Source organism: Galleria mellonella, unplaced genomic scaffold, assembly GCF_026898425.1.
Source record: "Galleria mellonella isolate WM207_F2 unplaced genomic scaffold, CSIRO_AGI_GalMel_v1 utg33, whole genome shotgun sequence".
In the NCBI taxonomy this organism is placed as follows: domain Eukaryota; kingdom Metazoa; phylum Arthropoda; class Insecta; order Lepidoptera; family Pyralidae; genus Galleria; species Galleria mellonella.
In genome coordinates, this window is record NW_026442079.1 from 2633640 (window position 1) to 2660846 (window position 27207).

The 27207-nt window shown below is 29.7% G+C and overlaps 2 protein-coding genes across 2 annotated transcripts in view; one reads left to right on the top strand and one right to left on the bottom strand.

The window, feature by feature from the left end:
- The window catches only part of LOC113517482 (serine/threonine-protein kinase OSR1-like), a 34538-nt gene extending 26516 nt beyond the window's left edge, over positions 1–8022 (bottom strand). The window contains exons 1-2 of the mRNA XM_031911425.2: positions 7876–8022; positions 1355–1456 (exon numbers count right to left, since the gene is read on the bottom strand). Coding sequence (XP_031767285.1) covers positions 1355–1456; positions 7876–7970 — 197 coding nt within the window. The 5' untranslated portion in view covers positions 7971–8022. The remainder of the gene's footprint in view (positions 1–1354; positions 1457–7875) is intronic.
- LOC128201040 (uncharacterized) lies at positions 1–26054 on the top strand. Its single transcript, XM_052896514.1, has 6 exons — positions 1–90; positions 12554–12760; positions 14537–14605; positions 19974–20108; positions 24619–24692; positions 25876–26054. Exons 1-6 carry the CDS (start codon positions 64–66, stop codon positions 25967–25969), a joined length of 606 nt encoding a protein of 201 aa, XP_052752474.1. The 5' UTR covers positions 1–63; the 3' UTR covers positions 25970–26054.
- The last annotated feature ends 1153 nt before the right edge of the window (positions 26055–27207 follow it).

Genomic DNA, 27207 nt, shown 5'->3' on the forward strand with positions numbered 1-27207 from the left:
GTGCCAGATTGGTCTGTTTTTAGATAGTAATATATTTGGGGAACAGTTATTCCAGGCTCCAGAATGTTCATAAGATATCTTATTCTTAAGGTAAGTCACATTGAATCAATAATAATAAATAAATAATCTATTTTATATGCAAATTTGCTATAATATTTAATTATGATTATTGATTTATACACAATTTATTTATATATACGAAGCTTAATTATGCCTTCTCTTATGTCACGTGCACGTATGTAAACACTTTAGAACCTTGTCCATGTGCTAGTGGCATTACTGACATTTCCAAAGATATTTTTCATTATTATATTTAAATTAATAATGATTATTGGTAGGTACAAGGACAAAAATATTGACATGTCTAATAATATTGCCAGAAAAATAAACACAAATAGGTACTTACCATAATATTTATATCCAAACCCAATGGTGTATATTTTGGTAAAATCAACGAAAATATATACGAGAAAAATGAATTGAACATAAGACTCATTTGCATATGTGATGAATGATTTTGACTATTTGACAAAATAATATTATTATTTTTTCTTTGACGTTTAAAAATCCTTGATAGCATAATTATTATAAAAAGATTTTGAATGCGTTTCGCTGCATTATAATTTTTGTAAATATCGAAATTTCTTAATTTCTAGATACTATTATTCATGTATGTTAATTGGCATGCTCATATAAGAATCATAACAAATAAAAGTCCATAAATGCTATTACTAGACTGTGATTCCGATTAGAGAACGTAGACGTATTTAAGCGAGGTCGGGTGAGTCATGTCCATTCCAGAATTGTTTGGTCCTACCCCTTGAAGCGAGTTAAACTTTGCAGTAACATATCTGAAATTATATACATACGCGCTTTTTTTAGGGACCAGCCCCCTCCCTCGCCCCCTCCCCACTTGAAATATATTCTTCGATACTACAATGCAGATAATATAGAATACCTTTAATAGACATGTGCATTAATATTTTATTATATATAATGTTTGTTATATGTGTTATAATGCAATATGCTGTTGGTGTTCCTTTGAATAAATAAACTATAGTAGTACTTTTCTATTGAAAGATAAAGTCGGAAATGTAACATTAAAAAGGTTTCTGACTAATTGCTTTAAATGTAATTTAGCTTTCATTTTCCTCAGAATATGTCATTAACAGAATATGTCAATGTGATGATTTTAGGATGAACTAGTAATTTATTACATGAAATTTATTATTTAATTGAACATGTAAATCAAATTTGATAAATTATTTAACATATCTCCTAAGGTAAAGTCACTCATGTGTTTGAAGATACTTGATTCAGATATTCTGGATTGTACTAGAATCTTTATACTCACCTGTTATCAACAAAGCAACCTGCAAAGTTATTCTTTTCAGGAACTGGTTCCATATTGAAAGTCTTCCGTTGTTTTCTTCTTACTTCCATCCCTCCTCGATTTCTGTGTAATTATTTTAATATGGTGTATTTCAATTGCTATTACGTTCGATGTGCAATTTGCGACTTATTTATATAAATAAAGCAAATAGATTATTATAATATATAGCAAATGATGCATTTTATAGTTAATACATCCACTAAAGAAGGATTTTTAGGAATTCCGTTCCTAAAAGGGTAAAAGTATGAACGTTTGTATAAACCCATCTTTTTCTATGTTATAAGTATGCAATTTTGTAAACAAACTTCCGGTTAGAAATAAATAAATGCGTTATGGATTTAAAAGTTTCTCAGTAAAAATAAATTAATATTAGTATACGTATTTCCTCGTTTTTGGAAATTCAACTTCAACAAGAGACATGCAGTATACGTATATAATTCCTATTTTATATACGTATATAAAATAGGAATTAAAATTTTAAGCGAAAAATTTAACATTTTTTAAATAAGAAAGATGAAATTTAATAATATATAAATAACGAAAAATGACGAAAAAAATGGTCTGACTTACTCGAAATTACTATTTGTATTTTTTTGTTGGATTTATATATATGTATTTCAAAGTTTTCTAAAACAAGCACCCCTCAACTAAAAACAGATGTAACATATTATTTTTGTTTTTAAATATAGTATATAGGTGCAAATAATGAAATACAAAATGTGTCATAATCATTCCCTTTGCAGATGGAAGTAATATGTTTTCTTTAAATAAAACACTAGTGTTTTCTTTAAAAAAAAAAAAAACACTTTAAATAAAACATTAGTGGATTAATGATGATAAAAAATATATACAAAAGTGTACAAAGAAACATACAAACGCCGTAATATACTTCTTACTTTGAAAGTCACAAGCTTCCATACAACTATTTATCCTTTATTCTTATATGCGAACTAAACCGCGGACAACAGTTAGTATTTGATAAAACTTAAAGTAAATTTTATGTTTTTGGATAACGATACGAATATCTTTCAAATAGTTCTTTTACCCACTTACAAACATACAAACTTTTACTCACTACTGCAACCGCGTGAACAAGATAATATACTAATTGCCCGGGACGTACTAATAAGATGGATAATAAATCACAAAATAAATAACAAACCTATTTTCTTTTCCATCATATTAGTGCGTATAAATTAACTTTATGAGAATTGGTCAAGTCGTTAAGAAATAACAAAAAAAAAACTCACATTCATATTTATAAGGTAAATATTAATTTATATGTAGTTTTAAATTATCTTTCCAAAAAAGCACTAAGTTTTTCTTTATATTAATTATTAAATGCTGAATGGAAGCGATAAATTATATAAACCGACACATTAGTAATTCGTGTCAACAATTTATTAAATGAAAGTAACAGTTACAAGAGTCCGATTCTATGAATGGACAATGATTGACAAGAAGGCTCAAACTCAATTAAAGATATTTTGTAAAGTTTCGATGTATGTGGCAATCAAATTTAGTAATAATGTAACTCATTTTGTGAGAACATTCGTACAAAGACATAACTTTTTTCAACCGACTTCAAAAAGAAGGAGGTTCTTAAATCGGGTGTATTTTTTGTTAGTAACTGCGTCAGTTATAAATCAATTTGGAATATTCTTTTTTTTTATCTAAAAAGATATACTTAAAGATTGGTTCCATAATTTTTTTTTATCAAAATCCATCCAGTAGGATAGTTTTTAAATAAAAATAACTTGTTATGCCGTAATTGAAGTCGGTTCGAATTTTAAATTATTGTTTGCGTCTAGTTCTATTGTATATTCCGAACTTAACTATAGCTAATTAGAGTAGCTTTCCTATTTAATACTAATAATCTACTATGTTTATTAGGTAGATAAAAAGCTTTTCTAATGTTTATTATTTTATAAAACGTTGATACAAATGGGCGAATTGCACATAAGGTGCTTAATAATAAATGAAACTTAACACTTAAAGTACATTAAACATTCGCAGTTCTGTAATGTTTTCGACAAAAAGCACACGCACAGTCTATTCTTAACACTAACACCAAAACACAAGCCATGTTTTGATGTATTGGATTACGGCTATGTGGCACGTACCTTAGTATATACCATAATTTGTTTCTCCAAATACTTCTTTAAATAACGTAATACATCACTTGAGAATATAACTAGAGTTGCAGCCAATGCGATAGGTTTGAGTCAATTATAACTACTGTAGGTATAATTGTTTTTCAATCTTAATTTTTCACTTTCCATCGTTTAAGGATACTCTTACAATATTTAATTTCTTTTAATATCTAATATAGCCTAGTTTAAAATGTGTTGTTAATCGTTTGTTGTTAGAGTAAACCTTTATAATCCTTATAAATACCACAAATGTGAAAGTGAGTCTGTTAGGGAAAGACTACTTTTCGTCTTTTTTTAGGGTCCCATACCAAAAGGGTACAAAGGGACTCTTATGGTGCGATTTTTAAATTTAGCATAATTTTGCATATCAATCATTAACCAGCACTTACTCTATTGAAAATAATCAAATAAATATTTTTACTGACTTTTTAAGGGAGACAAAAATAGATACTCAAAATTTCAAATTTACCTACTAGTTCACATCGGATATCGTATGAAAGAGTTTCAATTGTACACTTTAAAATTGATATTAATTTATTTTTATTTTGTAAAGATTTTTTAGTTAAATCGAAAATGCAAAAATAATACCATAGAAACTTTAACGATAAATGGGGAGTTTATCTCTGAAGTTTCTAAAGCGAAAAAATATAAAATAATTACTGTATATAAAGGTATATACTGTAAAAAATACAGGAAAAATAAAACACAAGTTTCTTATTAGTGCCGTTTTTTGAGAAATTATAAAAACCTTCTAAAACTAACTTGGGGTTATGCGGTCCAGTTTTTAACCGCAATTACAGCCCAAAAAAATACGAATTATGGTATCAGTAATAATAATTAGTAAGGTACCTACCTACTAAATAGATATATTTCGTATAATAAATGCAATAAGGGTCATTTTATGTCATATATATATATATATATATATATACGTATGTGTCGTACAGAACCTTCAGGGTATGAGTGCAATACATACCTGACCGGTTTTATTTACAAATGAAACCTATGAACTACATACTAAGAACGTATACAATATCGAAATAAACATAATTAAGGAGGCAATTCAGATTGTCGCTTACATTATGACGTGGCGAGGTGTTGATCTCACAGGATATGGACGCGACGAAAATAACACATATGAAACGGTATATCTATGTGTTTAATATTGTTCTATATACTTTATAGATACTTTTGTTCGTATGTGTGTTAAAAAGTACCTTACAAATCATTGTCCATCTATTTAGTAAACATTCGTATAAGTTCAACACGATTGAAATTCCACGTTCAAAATAATTAGCAATAGGTATTAAAATAACATACCTCAAAATTAAATTTAAGAAAATTTCACCTATATACGTAGGAGAAGTTATCGTCAGCGTGAGTGGTTTTACTTAAAATATACACATCAAAAAAGTCTAAGCAACACATACTATTTCAAATTATTAATCAATTATTATATTATTTCTTACTAAATAGGTAATACCTATGTAAGCTTTTTTTTATCTAGAGGACATATTGGCTGGTTGTAAAAAAAATCGAGAATCATTTGTTTTTTTTTCACAAATTCTAAAGCAAATGCATTTGTCCGAATTTTAAAGCGTTTTCTTTGTTTATTAAAATTTAATATTCTGTATCAATTTTATGATATAAACAATAATTTGAAAAAAAGTTTTGAACTAATTTGGATTTTGAGACATTTTTTACGTCATGGAGCGACGTCATTTGAACACAAATGAAATGCAAAGAGCTGTAGGGATGTTGCAAGCGGGAAAAAGTTAATCTCAGGTATCTCGGTATTCTGGTGTCAACAGAAGCGTTATTTGCCGTCCTCGTCAGAGTTACACTAACACGAGAGATCCTGCTGAACAGCACCCAGGTCGAGGAAGGTGTACAACCACACGGCAAGATTGATACATACAACTGACTGCAAGATGCCAGCCGATGTTAACCGCCCGAGAGATAGGTTTAAGGCTACAAAATTCAAGTGATGTTGTTGTAAGCTGCCAAAGTGTGCGAAATTGACTGCGTGAGTATGGCCTACGAGCACGACGACCAATTAGGTGCCCATCGAGCATGCATGGGACATGCTCCAGAGACGTGTTTTAAAGAACTTGGATGGAGTGACAACCACATAACAACTGATGGACTTACTAAAATTTCATTGGGAGCAATTGCCGCAGGATAACATTAACAGTCTCATCGATTCTATGAATAATCGGTGCTAGCAAGTTCTTCATAAGAGAGGAGGCCACACTTTGTATTAATTTATACAATTTTTGTACAACCATTTAATTTTAGTTCAAGTTTAGTTGATTAGGCACCTTACTTTGTACTACGTACATACAGTACTTACTCGTAATTATTGTTAATTAAGATAATTAAAAAATAAATAAAAAAACCAATTGTTATGCTATAATTAATATGTTATAAAAAATCATTAAAAAATAATATAAATAAGAAAATACTAAGGATTTAATGCGAAAACACATTGTAAAATTGAAATTTGTATGTGTTGCTTAGACTTTTTTATGTGTGTATATAGATAGATATATTGTAAAGACCTAAACTAATCCATTATGATCAGATAAGTCATGTATGAGACGAGTTATGAAGGTACAAGATTCAAGAGATGTACTCGTATGTAAAGGTCTTTCGCACTCGGTTTTCTGTGCCTACACTGCAAGAGACTTGGCATAAAGATAGATATAAAATATTTATTATTAACTAATTGCCAGCACGCCGGTTTTGCACGAATGATGAAAATGAAACTGCACTTTCCCTTGTTTTTGAATTCTGTTAATATTTTTTAAGATGTCCCTATTATTGGAAAGAGATTTGAAACCTAACGTAAACTACTACATAACTGATATGTTCCGGTATTATTGTCATTACTTTTATACTGGTATTATCTTATTATAATTTTTATTCCTTGACATGAATTGAAGATTGAATGTAATTTCTATTTTATGAATTTTTATTATACTCGATAAATATTTTTTTAACTTTCCGTGACTACGAGTATAATTATTTAATTGTTTAATTTTTACAGTAAATGTTTAATTGTTAAAGTTGTCTTAAATTAAATTGAATTTAATATTGGATTTAAAGTTTTAGTGAGGGATTTTATAATATTTTTATGCTCAATAACGGCAAATTTATTTTAAAATTTATACTTTTCTTTCTGCCTACCTTAATGGGAGACAGGCATGACAGATATGTATGTATGTGTTTATACTAGTATATATATTTATATTTTTTTAAGTATAGTGTATTTCAGGTATCTATTCATATTAATATATATGTATGTTATATTTATATTACTAATTTTCGCATTGTATTTCTTTCTCGTCATTTTTTTACGCATTTTTTTTATTATAGTAATTACTTATTATTATTTACCATAGAGGGTTGACGTCAGGCAGGCGACCGGTCGTGAAACTAAAAGCTAAATCTCTTTGTAATATGGATAAAAACATATTACGCCGACCCCAAATAATAATTGTGATAAAGGCAGGAAGATGATGATTGTTTAACTGTAATAATTATATGTACTTTTAATAAATAAATATATTTATATATTTAATTATTAAACATGATTGCACTAAATAAACATATTTTTTTGTGCAGTATCAGGTAACTAAATACCTATGTTTATGCAAATAAATAATTGATTGATTGATATCGTCTGTCTCACATACTCAATTTTTTTTGGAAATTTTAACCTCAATTTTTTTCAGTTTTCCATACAAATTTTCTAAACTTCTTTTTTTTCATATAAATTTTATCCAGATAATTATATGTAAATGCAAAAAAAGAATTAGCTAAATAGGTGCACCCGTTCTGAAATTATGCTTACATTCCGCGATTTATTTTTATTTTTATATTTAGTAAAATTTAATTTTGATTTATTTATTAATATAGTATTATATTAATCTGTATTTATTATGATCTTCAGATATTAATTTGAGCTCGTCCAAATGGATAATATGATATTGCTAAATTCTAAAGTTTATTATTTCTGTAATCTATTTTAGTGTTACTCTACTAACTTTATACAAATAATTTTTCAAATGAACATCTATGCAGTATAAACATTGAAAAACTCAGCAGTTTCGGTTCTGTGTTGATTAGTCAGTCAGTTAAAATCTTTACATCAACATAAATTTCAAAGAAACTTATGAAAAATTATTATTATTTATCTAGCGAATGACAACGTTGTATATAGATTTAAACGGTTAAATTATTATAGTCTATATTTTAAACTAAATAAGAATCATTATAATCATATATTCAAATTTCGTCAACGTTATAAAATAAAATATTACTTACCCCTTCATGACGAATGGTATCAGGTCGGTCAAATTTGACGACATCTCAATTAGTGAACCACTTTTTTTTATTATTACTAAACCACTTTTTACCATTCAATTTGTTTACAATTTTTTTTTTCATACAAGGAAGTGTGTATACCAGCTGGTTATTGTTGCAACTAACGTGAATGAGTGTACTCACGGGGCACAGATGCGACCGCAAGCATTGCCAATCACAGTTCGTTAACATCAATTGAGTTTTGCTCGTTTTATTCCTAGCATATCTAAAGTAGGATTTAAACTAAGATAATATATATACAGGACATAAACTAAAAAAATAACAAGTAATAAATTTATTAAGCAAACAAATAAAAAAAAATTATGAATGCCAACTGCATTAAATTAGAATATATTAATTTTTTTCTTCGCAAAATAACTACAAATTAAATTGGAACAATTAATTAAGACCAATATAGCTGTAAACCCTATGGGAATCCTTACTAATATTATAAGTGTGATAGTAAGTTTGTTTGTTACCTCATAATGCTTCAACATTTTACCCAATAATTAAGAAATGTGGTATACACGTACTACATGGTATAGAGATGGATATAGGCTACTTATTATTCCAGTCCATGAACACATCCTGATAACGCGACAATGTCGTTACAAAAACTGACTTACATTATTTTTATAAAAGGTAATATAAATTTATATAAAATATAAAAAAATAATGTAAGTCAGTTCAGCATTGGCAAAGAAACGTATAACTAGTGTAATACACTAAAAAATATGCTGCCGTTATGTATGCTGCTGCTGAATACCTCCCACATAGACTGCCATAGGGGTCGGTCCCGAGCTACCTGCATCTACTAATTTCCTGCAATATATTTGAGCTCACTCCATTTGGTGGATGCTCATGCCAAGGTGAATCACACTAAATCCTAGTATCTATATCACAGAACAAATAACATAAAAATAAAAAATATTGCTACAATTTTATCATACATGGCATAGTTATTCATTAGATTAAGATCTTTTTTTTGTAAACAAAAAGAGACCGCCTTGTAAAATTGAGTCAAAAGGATATTATCTATATATTAATACATAAAGCAAAAACTTTATAACCCTTTGTAAGTTATTGTTGTATATTTACGAAAATTGTGCGGACGGAGGAGTATGAAATTTCGATAATAGGTATAGTTTATATAGAAAAGGAGTGCAGAAAGCATTCTGTATTTTTATGCATAATTAAAAAAGATATTAGCAAATAATGTTTTTAAGTTATGTATAAAAAATACATTCAATCAATAAAAAGAGAACATTATTCACACTACCATGTATTAGATATACACACGCATATATACTCTTTTGTTAATTCTTAAAATCGGTCAAATTGATAATAGATTAATATTGTTTGTCTTTAATATTATTTGCCTATAGTCATACTGAATCTCAAACAAATTATATGTATATAGTATATAGTCTTTGACAATAGAATCTTAATAATCTTCAAACTTATAATTTAGATTATGGTCGAATTTAGACTACTGGGCGACCACTGGTTATTAGGATATTTATTACCATTAGAAGTTGCAAAAAAAAAGAAAATATTTTTTTTGTATATAATTGCATAAAAACTACTAAATAATTTAAAAAATATTTAAAAACAATATATCTGAAATAATTTTGTATATTTTAGTATTTGTTTCTACTTCTGTGAAAGATTCTTCGGTGAAAAATTCACTAAGATATGATAATTTCAAGATAAAATATTCTTACGCTACATTTAAGCTGCACTATATAAAATGCAGGTGAAACATTGACTTGACTGGAAAAGAAAAATCATATTTTCTTTTATACTACAAAGTTTTCTTTTATACTACAGAAATGAAGATATCTCTAAATATAGAATATGTTCGTCTTTTTAGTCTATCTTTTAGTCTATCGGTCCCGGCATAGAATGGGCCATCTCTTCCTTTCCCGTGAGTGTCATAAGAGGCGACTAAGGGAGCTTATGGTAAAGACAGCAGCGTCCCTCTTAAAACATCTAATCCAAAGCCTAACTGCGGTGGCCAAACTATTGGCAAAACTCCCAAGAGGCAGGCTTATGTTCAGCAGTGGACAGTTAAAGGCTGATATGATGAAGATATGATGTATAAAAATATACCAAAATGCGCAGAATTATTTCACATACAACTTTCCTTTTTAATGTTTTTTAACACGTTGTATGATTATAAAATAATTTAATAACAACAGAGTTTTTATTTTTAAAACTCTAAACCCCCTTTTACTCATAGTACAGAGATGTACTCTGTTTTACAAAATCATTGTTACTCAATAGATAACTGTACCAAGTTTCAGGCTTGTAGCATTTTTATTTTTCTGCCTTATTTTCCCAATATTTTAATTAATCTACTGTAGAATTATTACGTACCAGCGGGCCGCTCCAAATATGCAGGAGTAAATAGTTGCAATTATAGTAGAAATACCTAAAATAGAATACAGCTCATTTTACACATTGGGAATGTAACTTACGATAACTGAAAGAATTTTCAAAATCGATTAAGTGTTTTTATGCCATTTCCAATAACTAAGCGTACGTATTAAAACAGAAACGCCATTAGTGTTTTGAAATTATTTGTGCAGCCATTAAATGTACTATCTCAATTTTTGATGGTCATGAGTTTAATCCCCGCATTATACATCATCATCATATCAGCCTTCCACTGTCTACTGCTGAATATAAAGCCTCCCTTTTGGAGGTAGAGGGGACTGCCAATAGTTGCCACGCTTGGCAGACGGATTAGCAACCGCAGTTAGGCCTTAGCGATGTTTTAAGAGGGACGCTGCTGCCCATCCCTTGTCCTTCCTTAGTCGCCTCTTACAACACGCACGGAAAGGAGGAGGTACCCTATTCTAAGTCGGGACCACACGGCGGCCAGGACCACACAGCGATATCTACATATGTAGATACAATTATATTCTTGAAGGTGTATACGTGTGTTTGTACTACTCTGGGTATTATGTATGAGTTACTTTACTATTGAGTTTGTATGTTTCTTATCTATTGACACGTTAACGACTCAAACCGACCGTCATGAAATGTAACTCTCACGTAGTGTTTATGAGGAAGATAGATACAAGGTACTTTTACATAAATAACGCAGACGATGTCATATAAAAACTGATATTGAAAGATTAATTAAAATATGATATTCTTCCGTTCTTTAACTAACGTTCTGCATTAGAATTAAAATTATTTCGTCATTGGGTATTTAGATAAAATACTAATATATTTCATGTACATATTTATTTATTTACAGCATGCCTTGTGTTTGATAAACATTAAAATAGAATAATATCATAATATTATTGTCGTAATATTTTTAAATGTTTACCTAATAAACAATTCTTGTCATACAATCACCATTGTCCTTTATTCGACAATAATAATTGCAATTTTTAAAGTTATAAATGAAAAATATTATTGTTTTCTGCACTTGACTTATAATTATGCGTATGTATACGAGGTTTGTCCGGAAAGTACGTATAAAAGTTTTTTAAAAATTTTATTTTACAATTATTCAGGTAAATCAATTTTATCCCCTTCAAAGTACTCCCCCTGTGACATAATGCACTTGTGCCAACGCCGTTTCCACTGTGAGAAGGCTCCTTGAAAGTCCTCTGGTTGTAGGTTTCTCAGCTGCCCCGTCGTAGCTTTTTTTATCTCATTTATGTCCCCCAAATGCCGCCCCCGAAGTACCAATTTGGTTTTTGGGAACAAGAAGAAGTCACACGGGGCCAAATCCGGCGAATAGGGGGGTGTTCGGTCACCGTAATGGAATTTTTACTCAAAAACTCACGGAACGATCTTGGCGCAATTTTTTTTCATTTGAAGTTCGTTTCTTAGAATTTCGTGGACCACGGTTTTGCCCAAATTAAGCTCTTCAGCCACCTGTCTGACCGTTAAACGACGGTCCCCATTAACACAAGTTCGAATTCTTTCCACGTTTTCGTCGGAATGTGAAGTGGAAGGACGTCCTGAACGTGGGTCATCTTGAACGCTTTCTCGGCCCTCTCTGAATCTTTTTAGCCACTTGTGGACGGTTGGTTCCTTCACAGCATCATCCCCATAAACTGTTCTGAGATCGGCAAAAATTTCACGGCCATTCTTGCCGAGTTTCGAGAGAAACTTGATTACGACGCGCTGCTCTTCAACGGAAGCGGGCTCCATGCCGACGGGGTTTCGTTAAGAGGTAACTTCACAGATGGCGTGACAAGCCAGTTCGCACCGCACGGCGGTCAGACCAGAACTGAAGCATTGTTAGGGACATAAGGAAGGGGTCCTGCGCTTACCTGGCCTCCCCACTCCTCTTTCTCGCATTCCAGAACACTTTTATACGAACTTTCCGGACAGACCTCGTATATTTATGAGAGAATAAGATAAGAAACTTAAATTCACCTGGATTGCTATACTAAATTACTATGTAGGGTTAAATAGTTATTTAGATAAATTGCAAAAGTTATGGTAACCTAAAATGTCACTGTGATATTCAGACAGACTTAACGCCAGATAGTCTGACAAAATATCAATTATCAAATCATAAAAGTTCCGCTTTGACTTTGGATACGGTATTCTAAAAATTGCGTTAACCTAAATAATTATAATATTAACTGAACAATGTATGAATCAGGCATTGTGCATCTCGCTGTGTTTCGCGTCGTCTCCGCCTGGGTCCAGTGAGGAAACAGCTCGGGACTTCATAGAACATGTGTTACGAATTCCCAATCCCGACAAAGTTCTGAATTCTGTTCTTGGACGATTGGAGAGAAACAGGCATCAAGCGCTGACGGCAAGGCAACGACTCTCTGAGGAAATTGACTGCGAAGAACCGTCTGAGGTATTTCAATTCAAGCTATATAAATATTAATTTCTTATATTATTTTCTTTCTTGTCTGTAGACGTACCTAAATCTAAAACTAAATATTTGTTCAATTTGACCTTCCGTAGGTTATACAAGTAACATATCATTATAATTTCCATTGAATTTCATCTCTAGAATATATCATTATTATCATATTCATCGATATTGGTTGCATTCTAAATGATTACTTAAGATTCTTAAAATAAACCTGCGTGGTTTTAAATGCCCATACATGGAATATATATGTTCTATATCACGAATTAAGTCTGACATCTATCTCAATATAATTCAATATAGCATTTACTATAATGATTTTGATTTTACTAATAATTGAAATAACTCTTGTACTATTTGTTAGTCTGTATTGACACATTTATAATTGTAATATCTGTTGTTGAAAAAACAACAAATTTTTTTATCATTCTTCTCAGCTGAAATTGCATTCCGAATAGACTGTACAATCACAAATATTACAAATACTCGGATTAAGGACGCACAAAAAAACCACACACAGATAATGTGTTGTGAAGATCTATTGTAGAAATAATCGTATGTCAAATAAATAATGTTGTTAGATATTGGAAGAAATATACAAAAGGAAGATAACAGTATACATATAAAATAATATACACGATTCACACAGTAAGACTTATAGTAAAAAAACTTAAAACCAAGTAAATTATAGGAAAATTCTACGAATATACAGATATATATTCAAACAATGAGACTATAATATTTATATTATCAAAAAAGTAAATATAATTTGTCTTGTGTAATTTAATAACAACAATAGATAATTAACTAATTCACCTAATATCCCTGATACCTATATATACTAAAACAAAGAAGTAACGCCTAATCAGCCATGGTAATATAGGTAAAGTGCCTAACAATTAAATATCAATACAAAACATATATTTTAAGTAATAAATATCATGAATTGTTTATTAAATTGACAGTGAAGTTTATTTCTTTGAAATAATAATGAGATCCCTCTATGGGATAAGTCCGCATTGTATACGTATAATAAATCTTTTTATTGTGCTAATGTAAAGTATCTTCAATAAAGATATTACAATTAAAAAATCTCTATAGTTAATTAAGTCTCCAATAAATAATAATTCCAATATAAATATATTAAAATACCGAACAAGGTAAAATTACTTAGCAAGTTATAAAATAATTAAAGTTAAACATTAAAAAATATATTATTGTTATAAATTTAATTTATTACACACATTTTACGTATTTTTAAGCATCTTAGAATACAAGCTATTTAATTTTCTTCAATGCAACATTGTATATATACTATAACTATTACAATAACTAAAACATACCTAATTATACAAAAAAAATTATATAAAATTTAATTTAATAAGAGGAAATAAAATATCTATAATTAAATTGATATTATATATAGAAAAAAAAAACAAATACTACGTTATCATCATTATCATATTCCTTTTCATATCCCAATTATTTGAAGTCAGCGTAATATGTTTTTATTCATATTATACAAGATTTTGGCTTTTGGGTTTAAAAATAACCGCCTGCCTGTCATCAAGAATATGTTAGAATTTTGAGAATATTATGTTATCAAGTATTAAATATTATAGAAATATATATTTGTCTCTATTGATAATTAAGATGTATGATATATTTTATAGTGTAGTAACTATTTTGTACTCTGTGACATGCAAACAAATATAAATAAAAAAGTACTGAAATATATTTGATTCTTTTTACCTACAGATTTTACCGGAATATACAGAATCATTACAAGCATCGAGGGAACGGGAGTTAAGACAGTTAGGTGCTCAGGTAAGGGTGTATTAATTATTTTTTATAGATAAGTCATAACTACCTACCCATTTATACTCAAAAGTATACATACGCATTTGTCAACATAATTAAATAATTCAAAACGGATACATGAATAAGATGGTAGTGTTTGTCATTAACATTGATGTACATTCAAAATTGTATTGTGGTAGTATAGTCAGCATCACATTCATGCTTTATTTTCGGTTCGCCTGTAGACTGTTCTTTTGTTATGAAATATTACTTTATATGGGGGCATATTGACCGTAAACGCACGCAAAATGTTATAAATATAAATTGGTTTGGTGAGTATTAAGTTGCAGAATGACGTAGTCGCTCAACGAAACCTACATATCAGTGGAGCTACCATGAAACAGTCAATCCGAACTTCGTTACCGAAACACAACTAAAATAAATAATGTAAAACGACCATGAAATTCCTTCGAATTTACTTATTTGGGATAGGAACCTCTATGGATCCTATCTGAAATAAGTAAGTACGTTCAAGAATGAAAAATTATGTAAGAACTTTTGTCATATGCTTATAAACTTATAGATAGAATTCTGACCCATAGAATTCGATTATCATGTTAGTTTGATTGCAAAAGTTGTCACATTTATTTTTAACCAACTTCTAATTAACTTCTATCTTTAGATTTTCTATATGAATATCGTATATATTTCTGAATAATTTTATAACGCGGATTTAAAAAGTACATTATTTTTTAATTGACTTCACTAACTATATTTCTTTGCTTCACTAACTAAATTATATTTTGATCAAACTAGATCAAACTTAGCCAAACTAGACCAAACTTGGCTCGACATGATCAAACTTGGCCAAATTGAACCAAACTTGGCCAAACTATACCAATCTCGAATAAAGTAATTAATCTCCATCCAGTTTAGTCAAATTTGACCAAACTTGAATCACGTTGAACCAAGTTTGGTTAAGTTTGGTTCAGTTTAATCGAAATGGAGTTCAGTTACAGCAATATAAAGAATTAAGTCCAATTTTAAAAAAATACCATATTTGGGCAAGTTCCTTCTTCAATAAGATAATAATAATAGAAAGATAAAAGTAAATTTAGTCAGTTGATTTTAATCTGATGCAATTGAAATTGGTTAAAAATAAATATACAATAACTTGACGAAGCTCGCCATACTTCCATAAAATTGTCCAAATCTTACCCTAAAATTAAAAGTATAAGCCATTCTTTTTGTCAGAACCAAAAAAATACCAAATTTTTGATGAACGACCCATATTAATTAAAACCGATAATTAAAATAAAGTGAAAAATGCTCATAATACTATAAATAAAATTAAATATTATGGCCAAAATGTCCAAAATAGTGAAAAATTATAATTACTTCATTTTGCACTATTTTAATAATAAATAAAATTTAACAAACTTATAATAAGTTATCCTGTCCAGATCTCTTTGTGAAACTAATGTATAAAAAGTAGTTCTTTATACTACGGTATTAATTATTATGTTATAAAATTATGCTCTTTTATTAGTTATATGTATAATAGAGCCTGTCATAACAAAAATAATAGATTCTAAAATACTGTTCTTAATCTACAGTATTTCTGTAAATAGATAACATCTAAATTCATTTATTATGAAGGTGAAAGATAGAAAAGTAAACACTGAAAATAAGGCAGAATGACATTTATCTACAAAATTAACAATAACGAAATTTATTATTAAACAGTTATTTCATACTAGTTTTTGCCCATGGCTTCATTCGCATATGGTATTCGATTTCTTGTAAAAAATACTTTTCCATCCGTAAGAAATTTGAACTCTTACTCGTGACTTTTTCATATGGAGTTCGATTATGTTGCAAACCTTCATTTTAGTGAGAGGCTATCTTCGACACCGCGCCCCTCTTTTTCACATCCGCTACCCCATCCCAAACTTGCCATATATGTACGTAGTAAACGTACTCGACACATAAAATCGAAATTGATTTTTCTCAAATCGAGTCAAGAATTAAATTACTTGTAATGTATTCATATTTATTACTGGTTCAGCAGCGAATGTATGAAATAAAATTTATAATAATTACATTTGTTATAATAATAAGACTTTACCTATTTACGAGAACAGTATTTTGAAATATAATAAAACAATTTATTTAAAGACTAAATTTAAAACTTTCTCTTCCTAACTTAAAATTAACACATTTATACATAAATTTTGTCTAAATTATATTATCGAATTGAAATACTCTTGAAATTAAATTTACAAACAAAATTTTTGTTTATAATAAAACCTATAAACAAACTTTCTTAATTCTAACTTCAAAAATCTCACAATTCCTATACAAATTTTCATCTCCCATTTCACCCCTAAAAGGGAATCAAATATATACCAATATATTTTAATTTTAAAAATATTTCCTTTAAGATTATATAATAGGTTTTCATAAATGTATTATGCTCGTTGCAAAATAAACAATAACTACCTATATAGGAGATTATTAACAAACGCCTATTTGTTAAAATGTTTCATACTATTTACCTACTTGTGTAAAGGTTTTAGAAACCTTTAGAATCGTGACTATTTCATTCGTGACATAAGACTATTTCATAATAGAAACAAAAAATATCTATTTGACACTGCAATTTATTTACATGAGAGGAAAAATAAATTAAATACACATATAATTAGACAAAGAAAAGACATATTATCTCAAAACAATAAACAGTTTTAAACACTTATTAATTACATTTTTAACGTTTCACTCCAAAATTCATACATGCGAAAATAAAAAGTTATCTTTTGAGCTTTTGTTTAATTTAAAATTAAAATCCTGCTGTACAATGCTACAATTACATTCATTCGGATGCTACATGGTTTCATTTATAACGAAATAAACGTAATTATTCCTCCACTTCAAGTCCGATTTCGGAATGAAAATGTTTCATAGTACGAATTGCACGAAATTTCGATAAGGAGTTCCACATAATTATCATTCATGGTAGCCCCGTTGATTAGAATGTTAGATTACATTCGAATGTGAAAGACTGGTCTACTTGTATCTACTACTTATGACTAATTATTGACTTTATTAAGAGATATTTATATATATAATTAGAGTAATTCATCATCATCACCATATCAGCCGTGTCCACTGCTGAATATAAGATTTGTAAGATTTTGCCAGTAGTTGTTACGCTCGGCAGGCGGGTTGGCAACCGCAATTAGGCTTTGGTGATCTTTTAAAAGAAACGCTGCTTCTCATCCCTCTCACATCATGTTCCCTTAGTCACCTCTTACAACACATACGAGAAAGGAAGCGGTGGCTCATTCTATGCCGAAACCACACAGCAACATTTGTATCCATACAAATATAAATTATTTTATACATAAATTTCTTTGACAAATGGAATTCTAGCTGTGTGCAACGAACTGCAAACTAATTTATTTAAATAAAGATTATTACTTATGTTTTAATGGAAATATTATGAATGTGTTGAAATAACCTTCATCATATAAAAATTCTAAATATTGGTTCTGAATTAAAGAAGATATCAAACGACATACTTATAAAAAGAGACGAATTATAACCTTTCTTAAATCGCTTAAAAATTATACTTATATATTACTTGTTTAGATATTTACATTTGTTTACGTTTTTACGAGTGACACAGATAGCAAGAGAAACTAATAATGACTCCAGTAAGTTTCCATTTGAACTAAACGTGAGAAATCTTTCGTTTCACGACGTATTACGTATGTGTGTGCGTGAATAATTGCCCTTATAGTATGTTAAGCTTCGACTGGCATTTAATGATAATGTTATTAAGATGGTAATGAATGTCATGTGCGTAATACTTAATGTATGCTCACATACTAGTAGTAAAAAAAATGAAATTACTCTTTTTAAAAATTCTTGATATTCTTCTATTTTATATAACTTGAAATGGTAAACAAGAACCACCTGGTGAAAAGTAGTGACCGTCACTAATAGGCATCACAGATTATCGAGTAGAATCTATGTTATCCATTACACGTTTATCTATTCCTAGGACTAAGGTGATATGTACCCGTAACTTGTAATTTCATCGTCATATCTTTCAAAGACCAGATGCCCTCGATCCGATGCAACCTAAATTACAAAATAAAGTTTTAGTCTTGATTTGTACTAGATGATTACTTTACATATAAAAAATAACAGCTCCTACAGTTTATTATAATTATATTGTATAATTTAATGTTCTTTCTCCCACTCGAAAAGCGCAGAAATATTGCTGACATTGCATATCTGATGAGGATAGCTTCCGCTGAGGTTGATTGCCCTGAACTACTACAAAAATTAAAACTAAATGTACCAATTAAGTCTAGAAGGCATAATTCTACTCTATTTGTCTCACTAATGTCATCGAATTATAGACAAAATTCGTTCCTTTGGCGAGCTAGCAACAACTTTAATACTCTTTCTAGAACTCTTAATATCGATCGATTTTCAAAAAATATAATATCAGTGAGAAACCAACTGAGTAAGCAATTTTTTATCCATAGTCAGTTTTAATTACAATTGTATGGATAAAAAGGCCATATTTTGGTCAAATATTTACATTGAATCTTTAATTTGTATTTTACTTATCATAATTTTTTTTTTTTCTTTTTGTTTTTATTCCTCTTGTTTGTTCACTTCTTTTTTTTTTGTTATCTCGTATTTTTGTAGCTATGTGTACAGCGCCTTGTATCTATATTGTTGCTACTTCTGAAAACCTATTAGTGGCTTATTTTGTTATCCTAAAACTGTATCTATTTGCTGTAGTGTAACCCTGGTTTTCCTATGAATAAATAATTAAAATAATAATAATAGTACTTATTTAGTCAGACAACATAAGGTTCGTTTTGTTAATTATAAATTTACTTAACCTATGTTAGTAAATGAGCGGTTGTGTCACTCCTGCATTGATAACCTATCCAACCCAATATTTTAGGATAGGACAGTCCATTTTACCAGTAATTTTCTTCAAGACACTGTTTGAACTAATACGCACTCTACCCAACAGCGAAACTTTATTGTAAAAGCTGTACTCGTATTGCGTACGCATCATCCGTACGCTCTCGTGCAAACATGTATGACACACTACAGTGACTGGGTAGCTTCAGTAGTGCATTATTATTTTGGACTCGAAGAGCAATAAAATTTGCGATGATATTGCCGAAACAAAGTCCAGAACCAAAATTTAAGATATTTCGTACTGGTAATTGTTTACTCTTACTATGTATAATCTCTAAAAAAACCGATAGCTCAGAATACACAGCGGATATAAACAAATGATACTCAGATATATACATAAATAATGCCTAAATTAATGTTTTTCTATTGATGCCTACAGAAACATTACCCCATTTGTCATCTTGAAAGGAAGATTCGAAGACTAAATACAAATGAATATGAGTACCGACCCGCTTACTATGAGGAAGTGCGTTGCAGTGCCGTCAACAATGAAGACTTTAGTGGTTCTAATGAGGTATAGTACATTACTGCAGCGGCCAGCAACTGAAGCATTGATGGACGAACGTACAAATGTGGGCCGAGGTATAACCGAGGCACACATACGTGAGTCCATCAATGTCTAGTTGTGGCCAAGGCTTGTATAGTACTTTTCTCAAACAATGCGCGGAAATCAAAAACACAATTTTACTTTTTAAATTCAATAACGAATAACGAACAATAATAATTTTTCACGCGCCATAATGTTCCTTTGTTTTTTTTTTTTTTTTTTCAATAAACAGCTTTCTATTTGCAAGCCAGTTCGAAATTTAAATAAAACCTTTTATTAGTTACCTCTTTGATAGCCATGTTTCGAAGTAAAAGGTCATTCCATTTTTAAATTACAGGACAAATATGAGTTTACATAGTAATTTATCTGGCCGCAAAACACGACAGATATGGATTTTCATGCAACTTTTGCCGGCCGCTGCCCGCATGTATCTTGGCCAGTACGGCAATTTTGATTTATCTCGAAGAAGATTGTCAAAATAATGCTCACATTTCCAAGCATGTTTGAGAAAAAATTATTTTAAATGATTTATACTTTTATATTTTTACACATCTACGTAAATACTAAAATAACTAAAGGTAAAGTGAACGGAGAGCAGCCCAAGTGCATAATAATATATTTTTGCTTATCTTTCATTTAAACTAAGTTTCATTACAAAGGCTTTACAGATATAAACGTGTAGAAGTCATATTTTGAAAAATGTTTGGACTTAATAATTGTAAGATAATGTGAAGACTAAATACAGTTTAACATTTGCATACCTTTGCGGGGTGCTGCATGTTATGTACCTACTTGTATATGTAACTTCTTATTGTCCCATGTAGCAAGCGAATAAATATGATTTGATTTCCATAAAGCGAGAACATATTAATATATTTATATATTTATTAATATATTTTATTAATAATATATTTATAAATATTAATATAAAAAAAACCATCAAGATTGTGAATACGAATTTTAATAACGAACAAGTTGACCTATAAGGTTACTCTAGAAATTGATTCTGATTAGTCAAGAAATCCGCTATTTAAAACTTTTCCTTATAACAAACGACATGGTTTCATAACATATCGTAATCGAATTAACTAAACGACATTAGATTGAATTAATGGGGGCACCTGTAATTTGTCACTTGTAAAATAATATTTATAAAAAAAAAGTCTTTTGTAAAATTTAAAAATATGTATTTCGAGAATGTTAAAAAAAAAAACAAAAAAACTTTCCTTCTATATTTATTAAAATTTACATTCATTCGTTTATATTGCGTTCGTTCATTTATTTATATATAATTACACGACACAATAACTATAAAAGAATAACCTAATAAATAATCTACTATTGCGATTATTCTTTTATATTTATAGTGTTTTCCAATTGCCAAGTCATTGTAATTTTCATTTTTTCTTTCCTTTATTGATTAACTAACATTTGAAGTTTGTGAGATTGCTAAAAATACCTTAGAATTTTGATACTCGGTAAATGTGTCAGTCACACAATTACTTTGACTAGCGATAATTCGTACTAGATAAGGTATAAGTATTAAATATACACTGTAGCTTATTATAGTATGTCCTCTTGCTTACTAAAAATTCAAGCTTCTCGTCTTATACACAAAGAAGTTACGGAAAGATCAAAAATACCGTGAGTTGCTTCTAGAAAAAGATAGTACAACTGTGCTCGGCTTCGCAGGTGCACTACCGTACTGCTTGTTACAGTTCTAATTAAGACCTAACCTACCAGTGTAGGGGGGGAAAGGGATTGTTAGTAATGCGGGTTACCAGTCCCATTACTAGTAATATATCCTGTCGGGTAGAGCTCCACACAGTTTCCCCTGGAAACTATCGTGTTGAATTCCAGATGTATTCATCATGATGACCTGTTTTTTTATTATTCACCTATCATCCCTCACTGGTGCCTTGCCAGCGTATACCGTTAGTGCAGGCGGGGTTACCACTCTATTATCATCCATTAAAAAACACCTACCAAATTTCATTCAAGTCCGTTCAACAGTGACAAATATTCATCTACACAAACTTTCGCATTTATAATATTATAGTAGTATATAATGAATGATGAATGATCGTAATTGATTACATATTTTGCAACATATATATTGCAATACAAATATATCTATATTTAATCGCTTGTTTTTTATGAGATATGTTTGGTTACGTTATATTATTGTGGTGTCATCTTCGCTGATCTTTGCGTAAGCATGCTCTATTGGAAAATGCCGTTGCCTTTTTTTTATTTTGGAGGCAAGAACACATGGCTCTTGCTTTTACAAGTCCAAAATATGTAATTATTTTCAATCTACCTAGTATTTATGTTTTTTTTTAATATATAAAAACTCAAATTACGGTACTAATTAAATTATTTTTGCAAAATAGCACAGCTGTTCATTTCATATTTACTCTTGTAATGCAACATAAACAAAACGGTTTATAGATAATGCGGGAGGAATCTAAATTTTAATGTGGTTGTTTCAAAAGTAGGTATGAACACATTTGTTCCTATCGTTAGATGAAATAGCTGTGGTTTTTTTTTTATTGACGATAAGGAATTGGTAATCCCGCCCGCGCTATCGGTAAACGTGTACACTGGTGGAGCACCAGTGAGGGATGATAGGTGAGGTTCAAGTTAAGTCCGTTGGCCCATCGCAATTAATTTGACAATAATAATTAATCACTTGATTTCCAGGGGAAACCACGTGGAAATTGACCTGAAAGGTATGTTGTTAACAATGGGGATTATCGTCCTTTACTGATCATTATTCTCCCCTCAATAGCCGTTATCAACGTTAGTAGGTAAAAAGATTTCTGCTAAAGTAATTTTGGAAAATTTTATTGAATTAAACGTTGGAGAAATTTTAACGTCAAGGACAGCATTGAGAGCGACGACGTTTTTTTTTCGTCCATTGGCTTAGTAGTTTTTAGGGTTTCATAACAAAAAGGTACAAAGAAAATCTTATTGTGCAACTTTGTCCGTCCGTCCGTCTACCGCAACCTTATATCACAGCAACTATTACATTATTGTTATTGACTTGAAATTTGGAATTGTTTCACATATTATTCTTAGTATTTTTTTTTATACAAATAACTAAAACAAAATTACTATTTTATTTGCTATGGAGACCAAAAGAGGATCTAAAAATTTTAAAATCTCACTAATCCATGTAGGATACCTTATAAAAGGACTTTATTTGTATATTTTTATTTATATTTATGCTGTATAGTTTTTGATTTATGACTAAAAATATAAAAACTATTCCCTCCTTTTCCGAAGTCGATGAAGCAAAATATCAAAAATAATTATAGCTTAAAAAAGTATATTACAATATTACAGTAAAAAAAAAACTATTTTTCTAACTACCATAATTCTTGACAATTTATAAAAAACTTTAAAAATATTGTATAAGATGATATCCTTGGCCACTTTCTACAATCGTACAACTCGCCACCGACAGGGATAGGAGTTTACCCTATACCTTAGAGCCGGGATGGTTGTGTACAACGTGGTTTCAAAGATGTTCCCTCCTAGAAACGCTTAGATTATGGAATGAAAGAAAAGTAAAAAGATTTCGTCAGTGTCGGCAACGCGTGCGTAATGCCCGTCATTGGAGACGTTCATAGACTACAATAACTACTTAGTACGGTATAAAAAAAAACCTAATTTTGTGGTCAGGTTTCTAGCCACAGTTACAGCCTGATTACGGAGTTCCTAAATGGAATAACAATAATAATTATTAAGTGCCTTTGTCATATAAAAATATAATAAGGAGGTGATTTTACTTTGTATTATATATGACTATTTATATATATTTTTGAATACATTTTTAGTACCATATTAATCAAAATTTTTCAGAACTTATTCTATTGAAATTGTTAAAAATTTAGACTGGGATAATGTGTTCATATAAGAAAATGTACTCGTTTACAATAGTTTGATTTTCTTATGTTATGTTAATTTAGGTCTTGCACTGAATAATTGGTTTTATTTCTCTTGATGTTTCGGGGTATATTTGAAGCAACGGCAAATGTACAACATATTTAAATATATTTATCTAAATAAAACAAAAACCTTATGGAAAATGTCTTTAACATTTTATTTCCGGAAATGAGTGTATTCAATTCACGCTTGACTGATTTTTTATAGTAAAAACCGAACAAAAATTTGCGGTTGGATAGAAATGAAAGTTTGGTAAATCGTTTTTGGGGCAAAAGGTTTGATATTTGAGAGAAATAAAAATCACATCTATGTAGTAATGCTATTGATAGTTTATAATATACCTACAGGTTCTTGTAAAAAAAAGAAGTATTAAAAGTTAGATTTTTTTATTCATTTCACTTATTAAGACTTTCTTTCCGAAAAGTTAATTCCTGTCCAAGAAAATTTATAATCAAAATTTATTAAAAACGTTCTTTCTTTTAAATTGTTATTCCAAAAATTCTTATTGTTTCCTTCTCATTTTCAGATTTGTTCCAGTCTTGGGTTTTCTTGTGTTCAGTGGAACAAAACTATTCATTTGACAAGAAGACGATATTCCAGGTGTGCTACATTATTGTAATTTACAAAATATGAAATAATTTAATCACGTAGTGCTTATTATCTTTATATTATTTCTCTATATACATATGATACTAGCTGTTTTCCGACGATTTTTCCACGTGACTATATTATACAATATTTGTGTGTAACAAATATCATTCAAATCCACTTAACGTTTAAAAGTGATTGTGTGTCAAACATTCAAATATCTTTACATTTAAATTATTAGTAGTATTTATGATATTAATAGGATTATGACTATCGCATTAATATTGTAAATCCTACTAATATTATAAATGTGTGATACCGTATATGCCAATGCCCCTTTAGCTCTACTTTTGCAAATTTTTATAGAAGTAACAGCAGCAAAATATATTATTAGTACCATAATACCGTTTATCAATACTTCGGAAAGGGGAGGAAAAGGGATTGTTAGTAATGGAGACTGAGAATCCTATTGCTAGCAATATACCCAACCAGGTCGACCTCCTCGCTGTTCCCCCTGGAAACTATCATGGTTAATTCCTGGTAAATTCATCACGATGGGCTAACTGGCCTGTTTTCATTCTCATCTATCACCCTTCACTGGTGCTCCGCCAGCGTATCCCATTAGCGCAGGCGGGGGGGGGGGGGGGGGGTTACCATTCCATTTTCACCCATCAAAAAAAAAATTCCTCGGAATGACACTTCTGGCTATTCTATTCTATATAAAGTTGCAAGTCTCTATAAAAAGGATACAACTGCAGTTTATCGATGTACTGTTTTGAAACAGTAGTGAAATTTCATCGAAGCTTGAGTTTCGTTGTCTGCGTTAACTATGGAACAGCATATTTATATAGATGACAATTTTATATCTTTTCAGTAGCTTATCTCATCAAGACAAGTATGAATATGCATGTTTATAGTTTTTTTAATTTCTGATTTATATGATTTATGTACAAATCTTTAGATAAATAAATGTCTTAAACCATAATATGAAATGATAATTACCTTGTGAGTTGAGCGGTTAAAATTTGACTGTACCTACTTCCCTCCTAAAATATATATATTTCTTACATAAAAATAAAACATAGATTCTTAAAATTGCTATTTATATATAAATAGCGATTCATTTTAGCTAGCACATATATATCATTTACTTTTATATGTGCTTGTAACTTATAAGTTTTCCTGGTGATTTCAGTGATTGCTGGGAGACGAGGACCATGGTGATACCAGCTGGTTGCGAGTGCATGTGGCCCGTACACAGGCTCGGTGACATGACATTGCATGTTTGAAAAGTTCTCGCTACTCACATATGTATTTTGGACCCTTATTTATACTTTTTTAGAATATAACATTTGTCAATAAAGTTATATTAAAAATAAATTGTCCAATTAATAATTAAAAACCACCAGATAATAATAATTGATCAATCATACCAACCATGTATAATTTTTTTAAATATTCTGTAAGTTTTTACTTTCTATACCACAGTAAATAAATTTCAAATAAAGATTTAAAATTTTTAAACAAAGTAAAAAAGTCTGTACTTACATTAAAATCTTTACAAAACCAGTTAATAATTTGCTATGTAATTAATAATACAATTTTATAATGGAAGGAAGATTACTAAATTGATGAAATACAAGTCTAGACTATATTTGTCTGAAAAACAAACGCAGGGAAAATATTTTAATACTCCTTTACCATAGATATGATAAAATTACAGCTTTACAGATTTAAAACAAATATTGCCAATATGCGAACTTCAAATAGATAAAATAGAACCTTATTAAAAACAGAAAGTCTATAAAGAGGAAGTTTTCAATTATCTATATTAATATAATAAAGCAGAAGAGTTAACGCGCTAACCTCTGGGCTAGTCGTATTTGAAAAGTTCTTTATGCACTTGATAGCTCATTTCTTGTGGAAAGTTATAAGCTATTGAACGTCACAGGCTAGAGCTAATATTTACAAAAATACAATTGAGGTGAAAAAAAATACAACTAATACTAGATGTCTAATGTGAGTAATTGGAAGCTTTACAAATACTTCTTAAAAACTTAACTACACCTCTAATGAATAATTTCATGAATTCAGATTTTAATACAAAGTTATCGAGATAAATATGAACGCAATCGTAATATGAACTTTGTACAACTCATACTAGGAAAACCTGTACACCGAAAAAAAATGTTAGGTTCGTTATAAACTCTATCTGAAATATCCCAATGATCAAAATCACACCTTTTTAAACGACTGCCCAAAAAAATAAGTAGATATAATGTTTTTAGGGATCATGTAAGTTTCTTTATTCCATTATTACCTTGGGATGTCGTTAAAATTTTTACATCATATAGTATGACACTGGTTAAAGAATAAAGCACTTGTTAACAACCACCTTTTGGTGATTTTAATGCCCATCTATTTAAATTACTTTTTTCTAATTTTCATGGTAGACACACAGATAATTTATAAAACAATAGTATCAAAAATACTTAATAGATCTTATAATCCTTGCCTTATAATCTGC

Bases quoted from the DNA above. Each gene is read 5' to 3' on its own strand.
- LOC128201040 (XM_052896514.1), top strand. From the start codon at position 64: ATGTTCATAAGATATCTTATTCTTAAG. The intron at 91-12,553 runs GTAAGTCACATT...TGTATGAATCAG, and splicing joins TAAGATATCTTATTCTTAAG to GCATTGTGCATCTCGCTGTG. The intron at 12,761-14,536 runs GTATTTCAATTC...TTTTACCTACAG, and splicing joins ACTGCGAAGAACCGTCTGAG to ATTTTACCGGAATATACAGA.